Here is a 23,266-nt window from a genome sequence, read left to right on the forward strand (position 1 = left end):
ATTGTATATGGAATTAATTCAACCATTTAGTAAAGTTTAAGAGATACTAACATTTGTAAAATAATTTTATTCCTTAAACCTCAGTAAGTAAAATAAGTTTTTTAGATGGTAGTAATACAGAACTATATTTATATTTATAAAATATAACCGGCTCCTTTACCTATATCCAATACAGTCATTAATTAAGATAACATGATTTTAAAACATTTTCTTAAGTTAATTACACTGTTTTGTAATGAGGTTTTAATTTTTATTGCTTATATTAAGTTGTCAACTGAAATTCAGCACATACTGAACATTAACATTTACATGTCAAAGATTGTCGTGTGATAAATCTTTCTAAGTATTTAAGGATTCTTTATGGTTCCTCATCCATAAAAGTATGATGGCTTTAATGTAACATTGAACAAAGATTATATTTTCATTGTTTTAAAATTGCTTTATAAACTTAAAATGTTTATCATTTCTCAAATTCTTGTTGAACGTGATAACACGAAATATCATTAATTCAAAATATTAAAATGTAAGTGAAAAATTTTAGATAGTTTTATTATAATCAGCAATATTTATTTATATCGCTTATAATTGAATTAATACTAATTCATCAAATTATTGTAATACACTTTGATAACAACTAAATCAAACAATATCTTTTGGAAAAAGCAGATCCCACGTGGCAATGAAAACATTGATACTTTATTTTACATTTACTTAAATCATCAAATGCATAAATTTGACAAAAGTAATTTTGCACATTCAAGGATTTCGCTCATAACGTAATCAGTATGAGAGCCAATTGGTTTAAGGAAATGAATCTATCTACATTATTATTGGTATAAGAGAGTTATTGTAGGGCGAATGAGAGGCAGAATCTCACCAATGACATCATGCCAGACATCACTAATGACTAGATCCAGCCAATTCTACTAATTTGCTTAAAATAGTCATTTAGTGATTAAAACTTGTGGATCAGGGATAAAACATCAATTTACTAGACAAATTCCATTAGCTCTTAGATTGTGTGTGATATAAACGGGTAAAAATGATTTTTCGCATAAAAGGACAAATTGAATAATTAGTCTAATGTTTAATAATATTTTTCAATATTTTTTTAGAGACTGCTTTATCGTATATGGAATTTTTTATTATAAAAAAGAAGAGATCGTATAAACATGTTATTAGCTTCCTGTTAAATGTTTCAGAGAACTTTCTTTTCAACTCATTTTTGCCAAGAATACGGTTCAATTTGACACAGTTCCCAATATGTACCAACTAAAAATAATAAGAGTCGACAGCTATTTTATTTCCTGCATTGTAAAAGCAACGCAAACAACCACGTCTGACAAAGATCACTTAGCTTAACCTTGCCGATCGGGTGATAGGATTAAGGACTTAGTAGCGTGGGAGAAAAAATTACAAATTCTCGAAAGATAATTAATGGTTGTCACTTAGGTTGTCATTTTTTGAGGGGAAGGCCGCAACAAAAATCTTGTCTGTGTATTGCGGCAGGCGGTAGTCAGATTCTATTGAATGGTTCAATAAAACACAGCGATCTTCTTCAGATTAACTATCTCCTCCCTAAGGCATTCATTTTCCATAATCAGGCATCCTCATCTGCCGAGGAAGATTTTCCCTAAGACGATATAGTGATCAGTGGGGCAGGGGACAGGACAACGGGAGTCAAGGTAGACGAAAAGTGGTAAACTAGTTGTGCCAAATTACAGAGGTTTCCTTTCTTAGATTCTTCTGTTTGATATGTCATTTTTTTAATTACCGCATGTTCTTGAATTCATATAAAATTAAATTTTTAGGGAAGGAAACACATTAGAATATAAATAGTATTAATAAAGTTGAATAAATAATTAACAATAAATGTATAACAAATGAAATAGATAATGATAATTAATGCAGCTAAATAAATAAATAATCAAAATGGAGAATTAACAGTAAAACATTTTAAAGGTTGTAATATATTTGAACATCACATTAAAGAGTTTTAAAACAAATAAATAAATTTCAACTTCAGAGCAAAAATATAGCTCTGTGATAGTGATCGCATCCAAGGTCCTATGACCTGTCAAACCACACCAATGTCACTGAGCTACGGTAGATGTAAATGTCAGCTACAGCACTGGTACATGACCCGCTCGAGATTAGTACGAGTGAAAAGGCACTCTAACTTCTAACTGTGCTTGTTGCTTAGTCAGAATGAGGTTATAATGCAGTTCATGCGCCTAACTCACTTGAATGTCCAATGCCGTGAAATTAAATTTCATATATTGGTCACAATACATAGTTGTGTAATTCTGAACCTGAAACAGTTTTAGCACTAGGCTAAAGATCGTTTAATTTAATTAAGAAATGCAACAAAATGGGTTTCATAATAGTTTATATATATTATCACAAGTTAGATAGTAATTTAGTCATTAATATATGCACTAGACTAATGATCAAGCACTTCATAAATAATATATGCTAAAATTTCAATGCTGCAAACGTAGAGAAATTTAAATGGCGGTGGTAACATCAATTTAAAATATGATCGTCTTATAACATTACAGTAAGTACAACTTGTAATGTCTGATGACTGAGCTAAAAGAGAGCTTTTACGACCATTTGGTCATTCGTAATTTCAAAATAGGAATAGGCATAAGTGTTAACCAGTAACACTAGGAATTTTCACGTTAAATTTCCATATAACTGGTAACCTTTACGTGATTATGTTAAAAAAATATTACGATTGCACAAACATAACCAGATTTGTATGCAATAGTAAAAACTTTTGCTGCTTGCACCACTTCTGTGCACTTAATTTACATGCTTTTGTAATATCAAAATGTAGTTAACTGTAGCTTATTGGGTCTTACATAACATAAGATGGGAACTTCCGCTAAAATGTTAATTAAAGCTTTTTGTTATATGCTCCTACAAAGTCTGTTCTGACAACCTTTAATAAAGACACTGAAGTAGAGGAGGTATAAGTAAAGAATTTCCTTTGTTACATGAGTGCTTTATGATGCATAAAGCTTTATTCTGCACTCCTCTTATCAACAAATTTGCTTTTGCAATATACGTTTCTACTATATTATAAAGCACGCTATTAGCTTTATTAAATCGTGCCGTCTCTCCGTCAGTCTGACGGTCAGTGCGATGACCATTGTTAGGGTGGTTATAGATACGTGAAATTCGGTACTTGATTTCCTGTTTTTCCAGAAAGAACGCTATTGATTTTAGCATTTGGACGTAAAAGAGTGGTCTGTGTTCATTTTGTGCTGCCTCTTTTATTTTACGAATTCATAATATTTTGCATCAAAAAGTAAAGTTTCTTTCAGTTTTTGCGATGACTCTCTATAGAAACATCCTAGACACTTGGTATGACGTATATTTTATTATTTCCTACTTTAAGTAAGAAGCCTATTGATTTTGAGATCAACGGGTCGAAGTAAATACATCCTTGTCTACCATGTGTGCAGTAAACTTAATAGAATGGTCGCAGAGATGAGAAATAAATTGGAATATATGAAGAATCAAACTCTTTGAAACTGATCATGAAACTGTTATTAAAAATATGTACACAATTACAAAAATATATTATCTAGTTTTAAATACATATATTTATGTTCATTGTTTGTAGACTGCCATTCCAGATTACAGTGATTGTTTTTTTTTTTTTTTTTTTTGTTACTCACTCAATAACAATTATTACCTAATAAAGCAACGTTATTAGACTGTTTAACATCAGGAATTTATCAGTATAAAAATTAGAACTATAATGATTGACGTATACATTTCAGTTATTATTAAAATAATTTAATGGAATGAAATCATTAATAACATTGTAAAATTATTTTTTTTTGTATAAATTTTTTCGACCTTTTGAAATCGTTTATTAATGTTGGTACGATATTTCTTTCCTTTTACATATACAGGGTGTATATTATGTCTGGAAAACACCCATATATATCCTTTAATAATTTAAATATAAATTTGAAACCTCTTACAATCGTGATAGAGATTGGGCATCTACTTTTTGGAACAATGTTTTGTTATGTCACACCAACGGGGGACGTCCTGCCGAGGGTATCGTGAATATTCTTAATGGAAGCCTATACCTTGTGATACATAATTTTAAGGTAATAGCTTACTGAATTGAATGCCACAAACCGCATCTCAAAGGAATTATTCTATCAGAAAATAGAGCATTTTTAGTAATGAAAATTTACTGATGTTCAACAATGTATTTTTAACACGGTTCTTGCCACAAAATGTGTTACACTAATTTTTTAGCATTTTTTTAAATGTTCAATTATTAATAAAACAAAAATTTTATTTTAAGAGCTGGTTCTATTAGCACAAATTTGCCAGTTTTTATTACAGTACATTTTATGGAAATACTTATGTTATTGATTTCTTATTAACAAATAAAAAAAATAATGTATGCTGTTAGAAAAGTCTTACAACAAACGTTTTACCTGCATTTGGTGTCAAAGTAATTGTTCGAACTGTGTTCCTTCTACGGTTTGACAATGAGCCAATCTTGTGTAAAATGATTCGACAGAGTTGCCCTAACATTTCTTCAGTTATCAAAGCAATCTCCTCTATAATCCTGTTTCTTAGGTCTTCCAAATTATGAGGCTTTCTTCTATAAACATTGGATTTTAAATGACCCCATAGGAAATAATCGATTGGTGACAAATCCGGAGATCTTGGAGGCCATTCGATTTCTCCTCTTCGGCCAATCCATTTATGAGGAAACCTTAAATCCAAATACTCTCTTACCTGTCTCCCATAATGTGGTGGTGCACCATCCTGCTGAAACCATACATTATCAAAGTATTCTCCTGATGCAATTTTGAATAGCTGGGATTATTTCATTTTGGAGCATATTGTAGTAAAGTTCGGCATTTAAATTTCCATTGATGAAAAAGGGGTCCAACAATTTTGTTACCTAAAATTCCACACCATACGTTCAGTTTTTGTGGTTGCTGTGAATGGGACTCAGTAATCCAATGTGGGTTTTCACTAGGCCCAGTAACGGCAATTGTGCCTGTTAACATTGCGATTTAGGAAAACAGTTGCCTCATCAGAAAATAGTATGTTGGTCAGAAAATCTCTATTGTCATCACATTTGCGCATCACAAGTTCACAAAACTCAACTCTTCTGTCGTAATCATCCTCACTTAACTGTTGGACTAAATGAACTTTAAATGGTTTGTATTTATTAATTTTCAAAATCTTACTCACAGACATAGGGTGCATATCATGTTGCTGTGCAGCTTTTCTGAGCGATGTATGTGGGTCTTCAATAAATGTTTGCAAAACATCTAGTGCATGTTCTTCATCTGTTGCAGATTGTATCCTACCCGACTTTGGCCGATTACGTACACTCCCTGTCATTTCAAAAACGCTCAATAGTTTTTGATATTGTTGAAACACTTATGGGATTCTTTCTGGGAAAGTGTCATTAAACAAATTACAAACTTCCCGATAAGATCTTTGACGATCGCCATATCCTCGCATCATCAACAGAGTAATTCGTTCTCTTTCAGACAATTCCATTAAAATGCCAAATAAAAAACTGAACTACTGTAATTAGATAACTTGTTGACAGCAATGCTTCAGAGAACACTGATTAACTCGACAGGAATGATATGACCTTTGTCCATTTGTAATTCCCAAGCTTACACCTGTCTAGTGAAAGCTCCATGCTCAACAAACTGAAACCTGTAGACCAGATGATTAATAACACAATAATGTTTCTCATAGGCTAGTGACCTTTGTCTCTTTAAACCTTCCTGCTGACTGGAAAACACCAAGTACAGATTCATAAGTAATCAGAGAAAGTGACTCATAAGTTTTATTCATTGTAATAAAAACTGGTAAATTTGTACTAATGAAACCAGCTTAAAAATAAATTGTTTATTTTATTTTAATTGAACATTTAAAAAATGCTAAAAAATTAGTGTAACACATTTTGTGGCAAGAAACCATGTTAAAATTACATTGTTGAACATCAGTAAATTTTCAATACTAAAAATGCTCTATTTTCTGATAGAATAATTCCTTTGAGATGCAGTTTGTGGCATTCAATTCAGTAAGCTATTACTTTAAAATTATGTATCACAAGGTATAGGCTTCCATTAAGAATATTCACGATACCCTCGGCAGGACGTCCCCCGTTGGTGTGACATAACAAAACATTGTTCCAAAAAGTAGATGCCCAATCTCTATCACGATTGTAAGAGGTTTCAAATTTATATTTAAATTATTAAAGGATATATTTGGGTGTTTCCAGACATAATATACTGTATATTCATAAGTATATTTATAATACATATTACTCTGTATATAGTACTTTATTTGACTATTAAATACGGGGGGACCAAGCATGTAAGTAAGTAACCAAGTAAGTAAGTAAGCAAGTAAGTAACCAAGCACGTCTCTAATATGAAGCTATAATAAAACTACACACTAAATGTGTCTCAAAGTTGAAATTCAAACGACGCTTGAACAGTCAGTAGAAATAATTACAAACAAGTGACACTTCATTACCTATATATAGTATATCTTTAACGTTTTAAAATATATCCTATAACAAATATATAGTCACTTCGTTAGTGTTTACACGCATTTGTGGTTTATCAGTCACTCGTACATTTACGGTGTAGTCTCATTAGCAGAATATTCCCAGTAACAGGATTACAAACATCATTGACAGCTCAATGTAGCATGCTTAGCTTGGTTAGCAGAATATTTATGGTTTTTATGACACTATCATAAAAATGTTAATATCAGCCTCTGTTGTTAGGGACGAGATTTAGCGTTATATTTAATATAATTGATATAGACCAAGTTTCAATGTATTCTTCTTGTATAATTTTAATGTACGTCGTAAAGTAATACATGCAATGTATGAGTAACATAGATGACAATTAAGTAAAGTCCAAGGCCGAATAATAATATATTTATATGGAATGGTTTGGCCATTATTTAATTTTGTACGTTCGAACTTTCCATTTTATGCTAATTTTATTTGTGTATGTTATATAATGAATACTCACCTCAGGGACGGTTTAGAAAATCTTATCTAGTTTATAGTATTAGAGTTTAGTTAGCTTAGAACAATCAAGAGATACCATTAAGATCATTCAATGAGGATTTGCAAGAATTGAATGTCAAACAATGGAGATTTTACAAGGACTAGCAATGCAAGGTTAAGTGGTAAAACAGCTAGTAACCTATAAAATTAATTCATAGTTCCGGAAAGGTAATATGTGTAATATATTATGAGATAATAGAATAAATAACTATATTTAATCAAAGGATTAATAAATTACTGTTAGAAATGTAGTATCGACATTAGATTCATAATTCAAAGTAAGAAAATAAAGTTAATAGATGAATAGAGAGCTTGCATTTATAATATATATATTAATATGAATATGTTTGAATATGTTTCGTTAGTTTGAGTAGTAAAAAATATTGTGTATAGTAATTAATAATGTAGTTTTGTTGCTTGCGTTTCAAGCTTATTCATTTTCATTTGTCAAGTTTAATATGTATATTAGACTCAACGCAAGCAATGCCTAAGAGGCCATAGATTAACTTTTTCAGTTCTTGATAATACAATATTAATAAAAAATTTCTAGTTTTTACAGTTTGTAAGATTCTTATTGTGTTTTAAGTTTATGTTGTGTTAAAAATGCTGGATGGGTAAAAATATGTTGGCGATCATATCGGTTACTTAGGATAAAGGAAAAGAAATAATCTTAATCTCTTTGACGTATTACAAAACCGGAAATAGTAATGACTTTGGTCATTATTCTTTTTATTTTGTAACATAAAATGAAATATTTAGAGTGAAGACTTCCTTTTTTAAACTTTATAAAGAGCTATCTTACCATAGTAAGTTTATTTCACCAAAAAGTTAATCAATCCCTTAATCAATTAAATTATATTCAAGTAGCTAAGAGTTAGGAAATAGTTGTAGAAGATATAATCACACTAAAATGTTTTTTTTAAATAGATAATAACTTTCAGAAGCAACCTACTATATTATGTTGTAATGCTCCACACTATATTCAAAGCTATGTCAAAACAAACTGAAAATTGCATTAAGTTAATCGTTCAAGATTAATCGCTCAGAGAAGAGCGGCACTTAGGGTCGCCTGCGCCTATCGCACCGTTTCCGGTTCGGCCGTGGCGGTCGTGGCTGGGGTGGTTCCTATTGACCTGCTGGCCATCGAGAGACAGACCGTCTTCCGGGAGGCTGCCGAGCGGGGTAGAGAGGATGCCTTGGCTGCTGCTAGGGCGGAGACTCTGCAGGTTTGGCAGCGGAGGTGGACGGAAGGATCGGACGGTCGCTGGACCTTCCGTCTCATTCGAGAGCTTCAATCCTGGATAGATCGTGGCCACGGGGAGATAGATTTCTACCTGTGTCAGTTCCTGACGGGGCACGGTTACTTTAGGAAGTACCTCTACAGGATGGGAAAAGTCAGGTCGCCTCGGTGTGCTTACTGCCCGGAGGAAGATGATGGTGTTCATCACACCTTCTTCGCTTGCGGGCGCTTCACCGAGGCCAGGCAAACGCTCGCCACCACAGTTGGTGATGTTACGGCAGAGACCATTGTGGAGATGATGCTGCAGAATGAGGACGCCTGGAATGCAGTCACCACTCATGTACATGCGATCCTTCATCAGAAGCGTGAAGACGGATGTCTGGCTGACCCCTAGCTTCCGAAACAAGTAGTTTTGTCCTGGTTGGGACATAAGACACACGGACCAGGCAAGATGTCATCCGAAAGGGTTCCGGCCTGGGCTCTCCGTGGCCCGTAGGGGGTTTAGTGGGTAGTCCGCAAGGGAGTCCCACACTCCGTGCGCAAATGCATTCCCCCTACGTAAAAAAAATGAAATAAAATAAAAAATCGTTCAAGATTTTCATAAAGGCCACATAATAAAGTCCTTTGCAAAAGGGATTTCTCAACTACTTTGCGGGGATGGTCAACATGGAAAACTTCCTGCAAACTACAAAAGTTTAATAAAAATATTTGGAAGCTTGTTATAAGACGTAAACTTTATCTTCAGCATACTTAAGTCTAAATATATTCTTTGTTAAACTATAGTATTATTTTTCCTCTTATGACAATTAATTATTTAATAAATTACATATCTATATATCAGAAAAATAATACAATCATCTATTATTAATTTTATAACTGTAAAGCATTTTCCCTTGAGTGTACTTAGCGTATATTCTTTAAAATTCGTATTCACTCTTTGGGCTTTAAGGTTGAGTAAGGTTTTCTTTCTCTGTTATTATACCGGGGGCCCAAGAAAAGAACTTAAAATATTTTTTTAACAGCAAACTGTATATAGAGTAGTGAAACAGTATATAACTTCCAGTTTGGCCAGATTATAGGTGCTATGTTTACTAATATTGGAAGTGCTCTCGTGAAAATATAAAATCTAAGCATATTTGTGTGTAATTTACACATACAAACTAGTTGGTTAGTAAATGAACCTTTTTGAAATATAATGTGTACTAAATAACAAAAATAGTGCGATAAATGTCCTAAGGAGTTTTTATAGTATTTGTATTTTATAAAAATTGTAATTATACACTGATTTGGAATTCTTATTCAAGTGGGCTACTATTTCACACTTTTTAAACTAGGCTACTTTGCTTTGTTTTTATCAGAAACTGCAGTAAATATAAGGTTATTGTATGACCACAATGTAGTATCTAAACATTTTTACCAGAAAATTTTTAATTCTATAGTCATTTATTTGCAGTAATAGTTTTCGTAAATAAATAAATTTACCATTGCGAAGAATTTTCTGGAAAAACATCAATATTTTCCACTTAAATAGCATGCATACCTACATCGTTTTAACCGAAAATAAACGTAAATTTATAAAACAATAAACCAAAAGTAGACTTTACAGATCTTTTAAAGTACCCAATCCCCTTAACTATTTTTATTCTGAGAGTAAGTGATTATAAATATAATGCTCAATTAAAAAAAATTGTGTATTGTGTTCAATACATGTTATGATACCAGAGCTATCCCAAACGCTGGAAATCATACGCTACATATAAAAATTAATGTTTAACTAAGATAATTTATGTTTTGTCATGTATAAATGTGCATAATTTCAAGTAAACTTATCCAAGGATTTTTTTCACAATAGGGCATTATAGATGACCTTAATAAAAAAACTAAATATAGTTTAGTAATTCACTGAAGTACATAAAGCTGCAAATCGGTTACGTATCAGCTGGGCTCCGTAAGATTACTACTATTATTTTTTTAATGGTTTTACTGCAATAAAAAATTATTATTATTACTATTTACTAATAGTACTATTTTCTCAGTCTTGTACGCTCTTTCGCGATTATATTGTATGCTTTGTAAACTATGTGAAATTTCTGTTTTGAAATTGCCACTTTGTAAAGTAACCAATGTGTTGTATTACACGACTTGGTTAAAAAGATAATATCTGTCAGTCAATTTCCCTATCCATCCGCCCAGTAATTTAAAAAACGGACTGGACTATACAATTGAAACATGGGCAATGTATTGTTTCTTTACAAGACACATCGAGTACGATGATGTTCTTGTCACTGTAAAGGATATGGCTGCGCGTAAGTGAAAATTTACAATGGTAGAAACGATGAAATATTTAAATATGTAAATAAACTCTAAACAATAAAACATTTTATCTATATACACACAATAATTTAACCTTTGATTTCATACGTTTAATATTGTAGCCTATTGTAGCGTGTACTTTATGTCTCGCATTGAGTACGATATATTTTAATAAATTTTTATAAATATATGAATCTGTAAAATATATATATAATGCAGTTCACTATAGCGTTACAATAGAAGAGTAGGTACAAGACGTTGCTATAAACTTCAACAGCAATTTACTAACAACAGAGCACTCTAGGAGGCGTGTTACAAACTAATAACTTCTGTTGGAACAACAAGCTAGACGTTAATTACTCGTATCTGACCATAACTTGAGTGATCTGTGAGCGGGGTACATTTCGTAGTAGAAATCTAGACACGATGGTAGGGATTGCTTTTGGGGAATAGACTCATATTGTTAAATCACTTTTAATGGACTTGTAAACCTGACAGTAGCTATCATTCCTTACGTGGATGGGTTATAAAATTTTTATAAACTTGTAGAAGTGTACACACCACTACTATTTATTTTCATTAAAACAAATCCTGTCTATGTACCCTTACAAATAGAAGTATTTAAATTTTAAGATTGCTGTTAAATTAATAAAAAATACGTAAAGAGATGTTGTTAACAATGTGGATCTCTCCACAAAAAAACCCTCCAGGTTTTGGGAGGCAATCCCTGCTTCCTATACTAACTTTTACCTGTATTATTTATTGTCACAGAGGATGCATTAATTGTTTAAAATATTATCCATGTAAGTAACAATTTATAATTTACCAGGAACCCTAGCTTGACCCATTCAATTATTCTTCTCCAACAACCTGTGATTAACGGATGCTTGAAATAACGGGACCTTTGAGGTTTATCATACACTTTTTAGTGTAAAAAACATTGTTATTAGTGGCTGAATTTTGTGTTGTATAAACTAATTAGTTTTAAAATCCATAAGTATATTTTGCATATGAAAATTTTGTTCTTCATACTCTTGTTAATTAAAGTTGGTTAATATTTTAACCAAGTGATGTAAATTATATTTAGTGCCTTTTCGCCTAATTTTCTGTCCCTTGTTTGCTCGTAAATTCTCAGATTGAGTACTAGGATGTAGAGACCTATATAGTATATAATTATGTATGTGTGCTTATGTTTAAATCACACAGAACTTACTGTAGCATAGTATTATTGTACTATTTACTATCAATTAAAATGACATGTAATATATGCTGCTTGTAAGTTGGTTGAGTTATATTATATTGTGTATACTGTATAATATTTCTTCCAATTAATAAAGCAAAATGATTATACAGGGTGACAATTAAGTCTGGAAGGAACCTCTTTTTATATTTTTAAACCACAATATAAAAAAAATACCAAAGTTCACACGTGCTTACTGGTGATAGTAACGCACACATCTGCCCAATTATCGACCGAATAATTCCCTTTGGGGGACGGTCCACAAGGAGTCAGACAAAATTCTTAAATAGCAGAATAGGCCAAGTTTGGTATCAAATTAACGGTCTCACTTAGCAGAGTACGATTTCGCAAACCAGGCTTAAACAGGTGGATTCATTCAGTAGTTAAAGCTGTTTGAATTTTAAAACTATCGAACAATATAGCTATACCTACTGAATGAATCCACCTTTTGAAGTCCGGTTTGCGGAATTGTACTCTGCTAAGTGAGACCGTTAATTTAATACCAAACTTGACCTATGCTGCTATTTAAGAATTTTGTCTGACTCATTGTGGACCGTCCCCCAAAGGGTCTATTCGGTCGGTAATTGGGCGGATGTGTGTGTTATTATCACCAGTAAGCACGTGTGAAATTTGGTATTTATTTCTATTGTGGTTCAAAAATTAAAAAAAAAAATCCAGACTTAATTGTCACCTTGTATATGAAGTGTTTGTAAATTCTGTAGTATTAGGATTTAGATTTAAGTTTTTATGTCAAATAAATAAAAGTAATTTCAATGTAAAATGTATTCCACGTAATCTTTCACAATTCCAGTATTCATGTACAACAAGAAATCAAGTTAAAGGCGAAGATGAGGAAAGGAATTTAGTACTTATCTCTCACGTTATATTCGTTGGAGCACTTGGGGCAATCTGCATTTAGATGCACGTAGCAGTGCCTTTGTGCTTGGACTAGTACCTCTTATATATTGATGATCGAGAAACGGATTTGCACTCCGCTGAATAAGAAACCTGATTACTCCAATGGACTTCCAGTAGATCAGGTGTTCATTCTACACAAAGCCTGCATTCATCCTTTACTCTGTTCAGAAACAGTATATTTATGCAGTTCAATAGTTCTTGAACTATAACTTTAATTGGTTTAAAATACATGAAATATTGTAAATAACTTTTTTGGTAACTAACCACATTAATGCCTGCATTGAGAGATCGCCTTCTTTGACATATATACCTTGTATTCAAGATTAGCAAGATGGTAAGTAGATACCTATAAATTTATTAGAAGCAAAATTAATACACTAATATAATATTACTAAATAGAATTGTTAATACTGAATATTACATTTGTTTATTTTCATCATACCTATTAATTTTCTTTCGATTGTACTATAAGGTAACTAAATCATTTTTATTAGTTAAAAAAGTAATAAATCTCGAAAAAATACTATTTTCAAAGAAGTTTACTAGTTACATAAATTTGTAAGTTATTTTTTTGGAATATAGTCTTTTACTATTTAGTGTGGAAAATCTTTTGTGCAATGGTAAGTTTATTAACATTTAAACTTTTACTACAGATAGTGTCATAATTATTTATATAGTGCTAGAAGCTGATGGGTATTCTCTCAAAGTCTCTTGATGCCTACTACAAGAGTTTTATTCCAAAAATATGTTGTTTTCTCTCAAGTTCCCTCAAAGTGTTACTGAACGAACATTTACTTCACTGTGACCTAGGACGAAATAAAAAACTTGCTAGCTTTCGTATCTTTATAGTTCATCAAATTTTAGTCGCTCACTTAAAATTACCCGGCGTCTCATGCTTTAAAAGTACTAAACTCTGTTCAAAAGTTACTGAAAATTAGTGCTGAAAACGTTTGCGTTTAAATAGTTGTATCCTTACTGTTTTCTTAACATTAATCCGTATCGGGTCTTGTTTGGCTCCTTATGTATTAATAGTTTTGAAATATTAATATAATACAAAAAGGTTACTGAAGGTAATACTGTTTTCATTTTACAACAATTAAACCGTTCGACACTAATTACAGAGTTGTATTCCTGGTATTTTAGGCTATTATGCAACACAGTAAGGTGTCTATCACGTTTTCACCCGGTGTTTAGTAACACAAAATTGGTAGAGTGTTCACAATACCCAACTGAGGTTCAATTTTAAAATAAAACAAGACCAAAACTCGGGACTGTTTTGTAAGTCTATTAGCTGCAAGTTTGGTATTTCTACGTTCTGCCTCAACAAATAAATCAAAGGTTTCTTATCGGTTCTCAACACAAAATGCAACACAGATACTGTCTGAATTTAGCTAGTGTCAAGTTAATATTCACAATATATATTTTTGTCAAGTACTCAATAATTTAGCTCAAACTTCCTTAACGATGTTTGAGAGATTCGCAGTTGGTCTCTCAGGATTGTCAGGACATCTGTGAAATATAACTGCGCCCTAACCTTTTTCACTAGCATCGAAGGGCAATATTAACGGTATCTTTGGATCGTAATATGTTATTACAGGAACAGAAGTTAACAAATCATTTAATTTTTTTAATTATTCTTGATATCTAGACTTTTCTATTCCTATTTGATATCTCTCTTCAACAAGTCATGAAGCATTATGCATTCCCCTTGTAAATTAAGAGTGAACGTACAGTAATAATATATTGAACCCAAAAAAATTATTTAAGTTCCTTTGTAATATTTTTATCGTTGCCTTCAAATTTTTATTTGTTTAATAGCGTTCTTATCAACCTAAAGGCCAAGGTAAACTACTGCATTCTTAAACCACTTACATTTAGTTTTTGAGTTCGTAAGCACATTGTGTTATCTTTCAAGAACCAATCTGTGTTGCTCTAAATGTTAGTCCTGCCAAAAAATCTTCTACAGTACCTACGTTGGACCAGACAGGGTACAAAGAAGCATTCTTTTGTATTGGTTAAACCCTGTGTTGCTATTGTTGTATATTTCCTGTAGCTTTCATCAACGAACATTTGTAAATAATCATCTCGGAGATCAGTGATAGAAAACATCATTCCCCTACACAGATTAGCCGTTTTTACGTCAAAATTTCTAAAGGAATCTGATAGAAATATTATTTTATGCACTTATTAATCGTGATCATTACATCAATCAATATTTCCCTTTTTCTTCATAATAACCACTATTGGTTAAACCCATTCTATTGGTATGATCGTTGGATCTAGAGCTTTCCGGTTTCTTTCAACCCCCAATCCGTCCATCTTCTTTTTAACTAGTGGTTGGAAAGCCAAAGGCAAGCTCCTGGGTTTGAGCACTGTCGATTTTGCATTCTCTTTCATATGGATCTCTGCCTAGGAGTTTTAATATTACCAGCTATCTCTTTGAACAATTGATGTAGATAGATGTCTGTGTTTTTTCTTGTTATGAAATTAACGAACCAATCTTTTGAGCATCTTTTTTAGGTGATAAAGGTAAGTTAAATGCAAGAATCTATTTCATACAGAAAAGAGAAACATCCTTTTGCTTGATTACTGTGAGTTTAAGTGTTATCGTTTTCCCAAGTGCTGTTACTTCAACCCTGATGCCAAACGTTTCAACCGTTAATCCTGTGTAACTTATCGAACTCTTTTGCAATTTTCACTGACCCAGGTTTTGAACAGCACTGAGTTCAGTGATTTAAAGACTTCTAAATACTAAAAATTTTATATACTATAGGTCATTCTTCTTGAGACTTATAAATTTTGCTTCCAAAATTAAAACATTATCTCCCATTACTAGATACGTGCTTGTGGTTTTCTACCACGATGTACTAGTTGTTGTGTAAGACGATACCATATTATTTAAACCAGCCTTTCCATATAGTGTACTGTTTCAAGTGTGCGATTTCAAAAATGTTTGACTAGTTTTCTGATATTGTAAATTCTAAAGGCTCGTGTGTATTTTCTCAAAATGTCCTAATGTGGTGTCTACTAGTTTATGTATCACAAAAATCAGTTGATCTAGTTAAAAATCTTCACGGTGTTACTGAACTAATATTTAGTTGTCTGTAACCTAAAACTCATCTCAAAATCAACAATTAGCTTGCTTTCGTATCTGTATAGTTGATAAAATTTTAGCCTCCCGCATAATTATCATTTCTTCTATACTCCTTTTAAAGTCTAGAATCAGTTCTGGCCTTGAAAGCTCCTTAATTTCACAAGTTTAAACATAATCAACTAAAAATCTCGGAACTAACCTTTGTCAACAGGTTATTGTATTTCATTTTCTAATACTTTATTCCTAATATCTCCATGACCAGGTTGAATATTTTAATCCAATACTTCCATTCTTCCATCTTAGGATTAAATATATTGATTTTCAGATCCTTTAATATTAGGGATCTCAATCCCACTAGTATATTACCATCATGGTATTGCTCCAAGGCACTTTCCTCAACTACATCAAACTGTCTTGTGTATTTTCCTCTTTTTCCTAGTCGCCATATTTTGTATCATAAATAAAAATAATAAATTAGGTTAAAATTTCGACTTAAACTGAATTTATTTTACAACACTAACAATAAATCACTTACGTGGAACTAATGATATTAATTGGGGCTTTGATGTCAGAGATATGAAACAGTTGTCAGGCACTTAAAACCTCACACAGAAATACAAAATTCTATTGAGAGGAGATTATTAATAACAGAAACAATGACCAGTTAGTTTATATCATTCATAAACTAAATTAAATAAGATTAAATAATTTAGCTAGATGTTACGAAAAAAATTCTTCTGCGATATGCTGTTAATCTAGATTAAGGAAACCTGTGAGTGAATTTATATGTATACCTTTTTATTGGTTATTGCTGTTCTTTAATTATGTCTGAGTACATTGATACCAAATACATCACATTTTATTCTCATATTCAGGTCAAATATAGACTGCACGTAATAAAATTAACTTTAACATTCAGATTATTATAAATATTTATTACGATTTACGTACATCGTGAAAGTAAAATAACAAATTTAAATATTGTGTGAAATTTTTAATGTCAAACATTGCAATAACAGATTTAGGGTTAAATATTTTAAGGTGTAGATTTAAAAGCTATACACAATACTCTTACCGATGTATCGGGATGTTATAAATAATGTTTTAAACCTTATCTTTTAGTAAGCTTTGAATTTAGGTGGTTCTTATCTCAGGCACTGTGTCCTTTAAACATAATTTGACGCCAAGTTGTGCTAAGTTATAGTGGTTAGTTTTTATAATGTTATTTTTATTAAATGTTTTATATAGTAAGTTATTCATTCTGCTATGAAATATAGCATTTAAACATATTTAAACATAAATAAAATAAGTCTATTACTGATTTTAGTTATAATGTATTATTTAATAATAAAATAATAGCTGTAAAATATACCTCAGCATAAACATACAAAGTCACTGATTTTACTTATCGTATTGCATTTTTTTTATTTTTTAATCCTTAAATAAAATTATTTCAATAAATAAATTTTTAACTATGTTTTATATATAAAACTCTCCGCTATTATACAGCAATTTGTCAATGTTTGTCAGTTAAAACTAATTACGGCTTTATTGGTAAATTACCGTAGCGTATGATAGGTTTGTTATAGGTGGCATATGTACTGGTTATCACTATCCAATAAAACAAGTATTATAACAATCTACTTGGTTATCAGGAGGGGTTTTGTATTGTAAATTATAATGGTCTAGTAAGGATGGATTTTTATGTTTATTTTAAAAATGAAAGCATGATTTTTTGAAATAATAAATAAATTGAGTTTTTTTTTATTTTATGACAACAAGAACGTTACATTGTTTTGAGATTATTTAAGTCCATTATTGGGGGGGATGGCATTCCTCTTTTTACGCCTTATACTGGATATCCTCATAGGACACTGTTCTAAGATAGGCCCTTATCAAACAGAATTAGAGGGGAGGATAATTCAAGAGTTAGAGGTTGATGTTAGTGATAAATATATTACGGTCAGAGGCATAACTTGAACCTCCACTATCTACTTAGCACAGATCCATAGTATGTCGTCTTAGACGGTTCTGCTATCAGCACTCCCATCTTCTTAGTATAATACATTCTTTACAATATTTTTAGTGTAATATATCACATATACAGGCAGTAGATAGTAATGTAATATTTAATTCATGTTTCATAATTTAATTCATAATTTGAGATGTTACCAAGCGTTACAAGCTGTGTTAAAAGTACATTTTTATTATAATAAAAAATTATCCATTTCTACCTATATCTCATCTTTATGACAATAGTTTACTTTCCAATTAAAATTATTGAACGTAAGTCTATGAAATTCTATCTTTCTAGAACATCGAGAGAGAGGGGTGAGAGAGAGAGAGAGAGAGAGAGAGAGAGAGAGAGAGAGAGAGAGACAATTTGACAATTTCTTTATTTTACCTGCCCTGGCTTAGACCAATGGTCCACTCTTCCGCCAGGACAGGCCCCATACATTTTACAATTTATAATTCATTTCAGTCGTGGCTAAAACATCCATTACTTATAAATAAGCAATTTTACACTGTATACCAAGCAGCTTTTATGACTATACCTTTACATTGCATGATTGCTACAAATTTAATCCTGCAGTACACAATTATATGATACATTCAAAATATTATTAATAATAAACATATTTTTTTTAGTTTTATATAATCATTTAACAGTTAGAAACATTACAAATTATAAATCAAATTCAAGTATACCATGCAATAAATATTCCTCTCAAACTAACATAAACACAGCAATAAATTTACAAAAACACATGCATTTAAACATACACAATAAATAGTTTAATAAATATTCATTATAATTCATACAACACGAAAAGTAAAACAGCACAAAACAAGTATATTTACATGGTACCTAAGTTAAATTTTATTTATTATATATATATATATATATATATATATATATGTATGTATATATATATATACATGCACATATTATTTTTACAAAATGATGCAGTAGTTAATCATATCTAGCCAAAAAATGATTCTTTAGCCTTTTTTTAAACAAAGCTACACTAGGAGCATATTTAATATTGTCATCCAAGTTGTTTAATAATCTTATACTACTTACATGATAAGCCTTATTATATATTACTGTTCTATGAATTGGGAATTGTAAAGTTAAATTACCAAATCTTGTTTGCCTACCATGCACACGGTTCATCATTATATATTGATGGAATAAATAATCTGGATTTTCAAACATCAAAATTTTATACATTTGTAACAGAAACACTGTACTCAATTCTTTCATTTATCTTTAACCAACATAGATCTTTAAAACAAACAGTAATATGCTCATCTATTGGTAAATTGAAAATATAACGAATACATGCATTCTGTGCCCTTTGTAGCTTCTGTAGTTGTTCATTGTTTATATCACAAAATACGGCATTGGAATAGTCTAAATATGGAAAGATAAGGGTAGATACAAGCAATTTTTTTATATGTACAGTTGGATTGAAACATAGCCTCTTAAGCCTATACAAACTTTGGTATACTCTCTTGTGAATATAGTTAACTTGCTCCGACCATGACAGCGTATTACATAATCTAACACCTAGGTTAACAACAGCATGCTCATAATTAAGTGCAAACCCATTTATTTTTACATGAAAAATCTCATTTATGTTAACACGAGATAAAAGACGAGGTGTTCCTAATATTATGGGTTTGCATTTAGCTGCATTCAGGCTTAGCCCATGGTCAGTGCACGACTTATATAACATTGTAAGATCAGCGTTTAGGCGTTCAAAAGCAATATTAATTTCATCCAACTGACAGTGTGTGTACATTTGCATGTCATCAGCATATAACATTGCCTTACAAAAAGTAATTGGTTCATCTATTCTATTTATGTACAAACTAAATAACAATGCGGACATTGTTGACCCCTGAGGCACCCCTACAGGGTTACACCTCCATTCAGACAGTATACCACTTTGAGTTTTAATTCTTTGAACTCTATCTACTAAATAAGAGCAAAACCACTTAAGAACTATGTCATCAAAATTATATGATTCGAGTACAGACAATAGTAGCCTATGGTTGACACACTCAAAAGCTCGACTAAAGTCCAAGAGCATTAATATTGTTAACTTCCTCTGATCCATGGCTCGTCTGATATCATCTGTTACTCTTATCAGAGCAGTTTGAGTGCTGTATACAGGGCGATAACCAGACTGGTATTTGAACAGGATATTATTTACATCAACATATTCGCTGACCTGTTTATATGCAAGCTTATCAAGAATTTTCCCTAGAACACACAGAATATTTATAGACCTGTAGTGTTTACATTCTAATGGATTATCTATCTTTGGTAATGGCAGAATTAATGCTCTCTTCCACTGACTAGGATAAACACTATTATTAAGTGAGTAGTTAAAAATGTAACATAAAACGTATTTTATTTCATCATACACCAATTTTATTAATTTTAATGGTATGCCACCATTGCCCACTGCATTAGAGGAAATGTTTTTAATCTCACTATGAATTAATTCTACAGTAACATTAGTAAACACAAAATTATTATGAGTCTCTCCTAGTTCTCTCTTACTCTTGTAATATTCAATCAGGTTATCGTCTATACCATTATTAACACCACAAAAAATAGTTATTAAGGTCATTGATGTTAACTATAGGGTCTGAAATATGTTTCTTTTCCTTACCAGCAACCTGACTATTTAAAATCTTCCATAAATCTTTGCCCGATTTTTGTTCCTCTAGTAACGAACGAAAATGTCGATTCCTGGCATCTCTCTGTAATCTCTTAATTCTATTTCTTAACTGTCTGTACTCTTCCCAGTCCCCGACATTTTTTGTTCTAACATAACGCTTATATTTATAGTCTCTTTGTGTCATCAACCCTTTCAGAACTTCATCTATCCAAGGACATGGATTTCTTTTCTTACGGATAACTCGTTCAGGTACAAATGTATTAAATAATTCCAACAGTCTCTCCTCAACCATATTTACCATTTCATCAATATTATTACTACTATACACATTGCCCCAATCCGTATTTAAACATTCATTTTTTAAATTAATGATATTCACATGCGTAAAATCTCTTATAACTAATCTGTTCTTATTTACGTTTAACTTAATTCTTAAATTTAATTCTGCATTCATGGTAAGAAATCCCTGAAACAGCCAACTGACCATGCTTTTTTACCTTATTTACATCATTTACTATAATTAAGTCCAACAGTGTATCGCTATTAGGTAAGTGGTAGGTTGCATTCAATGGTAAAATATTTAAATTAAGAGCTTCAACATGATTCAATAATGCGGTTCTATCAGCAAAAATTCTATTAGAGCTGAGATCAGTATTAAAATCACCTAACATCAATAAATTATCATGTGTGGGCAACAAATTAGCTACAATATCAAACAGCTCGGCCATTCCAGATGCTTTTGGGGGGCGATATACTGCACATAACAACAATTTCCTAACACAATATACTCTACTTTCTTACTATATCTAGAGTCGGATGAGGCTATTATTCTATAACTAAGATTACTTCTAAGGTATACAGCTATGCCACCTCCTTTTTTCCTTCTCTGTCATGCCTTATTATATTATACCCATCGATTACATAAGGTGCTGATTGAATAACTGGATCTAAAAATGTTTCGGTAGCTACTATAATATCAAATATGTTATCATTGAATAACTGAAGGAAAGATTCTCTGTGTGCTCTCAAACTTTCAACATTTTTATATGTGCAGTCTTTAACGTTTTTTTTATACGTACAAAAATAACTTTTAAGTTAATTTAAAGAATTCATGCTTTCATTCAAAATTTCATTTGTTTCCATCATCAGTGAAGAAAAAAAATATTACACCATAAATAATGTACGCTTCATATAAATAAAGACAGAACAAAAACAATAAATAACAAGTATACAAATAGTGTGACGTTTGAGAGGTATAACATATAAATAGCATTTTCGAGTGCAACTTAAAAATAAACATACAAATAGACAGTGTACAGCAGGACGAATAAAGTCAAATGATTCTTTGAAGGTCAGCTTCACAGTTGATGATTAAATAACGCTCCCCTTGATTCTTCCGCATAAAAATTCGCCCATTCTTCACCCACAGGAAAGTGTAATGTTTATCTGCCTTCACTTGACGCGCCGCATTCAGCAACAGTCTCTTCGCCTTTGTAAGACTCTCGTTCACGTACACCGGTGTGGACTCACCTGCCATGTAACCCAGGTCCCGGGAACTAACGTTTCTCTTCTGTCGTCTCTTCTCTAGAAAACCCTCCATACCCAGCTTACGGACAAATTTTGCCACGATTGCCCCCGAGCGTCCTGACACAGCCCCGAAACGATAACAGTGGTCTATCATGTCTCTATTGAAATCAAAACCAATCACCTGTGAAATCTGGCTTAAAATATCGATTAAATTTCCTTTTGCATTAAATGGTACGACATAGATCTCGACAACATTTTCCCTAGTAGCCTGTTCCAATGTGTCAACCTTAACAGTTAAATCAGCGTTTGATTTACGTAAATTAATATTTTCTTGTTGCAAATCTTCGATATCTGCAGCCGTTTTTAATACTGCTTTGCTCAGTTCCTCCATCTTCTTACCGTTTTCGACTATCCACTCACCATACGTGTTCAAAGAATTAGTGATCTCCAAATTGGATTGTCTTATTTCGCTTCTTAAGTTTAAAATTTAAGAGAAGAGAGAGAGAAAGAGAGAGAGAGAGAGAGAGAGAGAGAGAGAGAGAGAGAGAGAGAGAGAGAGAGAGAGAGAGAGAGAGAGAGGGAGAGAGAGAGAGAGAGAGAGAGGGAGACAATTAGACCAATGGTCCACTCTTCCGCCAGGACAGGCCCCAAACATTTTACAATTTATAATTCATTTCAGTCGTGGCTAAAACATCCATTACTTATAAATAAGCAATTTTACACTGTATACCAAGCAGCTTATGCCATAGGTATATAACGAAAGGAAATAATGTCATCATTTACTGCATCAAAAATATATTTTCAAAGCTTATGCTAATCGCTAAACGTTTTGCCATATTGTGTTTCTGTATTTTGCCTTACTATTAATTTATTAATTGCCCTAATGTAGAGCAAACAGAATTATCAATATTTTAATTATGTAACATTATTATTAAATAATATTAGGCTACTATTTTCAGCTTTAACCAATAAACCCTTTTATTTAATGAGACATCTGATTAAATTTCTATCATTAATTGGATTAGTTCAATCACGACGGGATTAAGGTGAAATAATTCTATTATGTACTTCCGATTAATTTGATCTTTCGAAGTCCACATTCCGGATAGTTAAAATCATAGTATAGTAACGTTATACA

General features: G+C 31.8%; 1 protein-coding gene across 1 annotated transcript; it reads right to left on the reverse strand.

Moving 5' to 3' along the window:
* Nucleotides 1–21,934: 21,934 nt before the first annotated feature.
* Nucleotides 21,935–22,519, reverse strand: LOC124365561. Its single transcript, XM_046821553.1, has one exon. It carries the CDS (start codon nucleotides 22,517–22,519, stop codon nucleotides 21,935–21,937), a length of 585 nt encoding a protein of 194 aa, XP_046677509.1.
* Nucleotides 22,520–23,266: the final 747 nt, after the last annotated feature.

Source organism: Homalodisca vitripennis, chromosome 6 (assembly GCF_021130785.1).
Source record: "Homalodisca vitripennis isolate AUS2020 chromosome 6, UT_GWSS_2.1, whole genome shotgun sequence".
In the NCBI taxonomy this organism is placed as follows: Eukaryota; Metazoa; Arthropoda; class Insecta; order Hemiptera; family Cicadellidae; genus Homalodisca; species Homalodisca vitripennis.

Excerpts from the sequence above, each read along its gene's own strand:
- LOC124365561 (XM_046821553.1), bottom strand. The coding sequence starts at position 22,519 with ATGGAGGAACTGAGCAAAGCAGTATTAAAAACGGCTGCAGATATCGAA.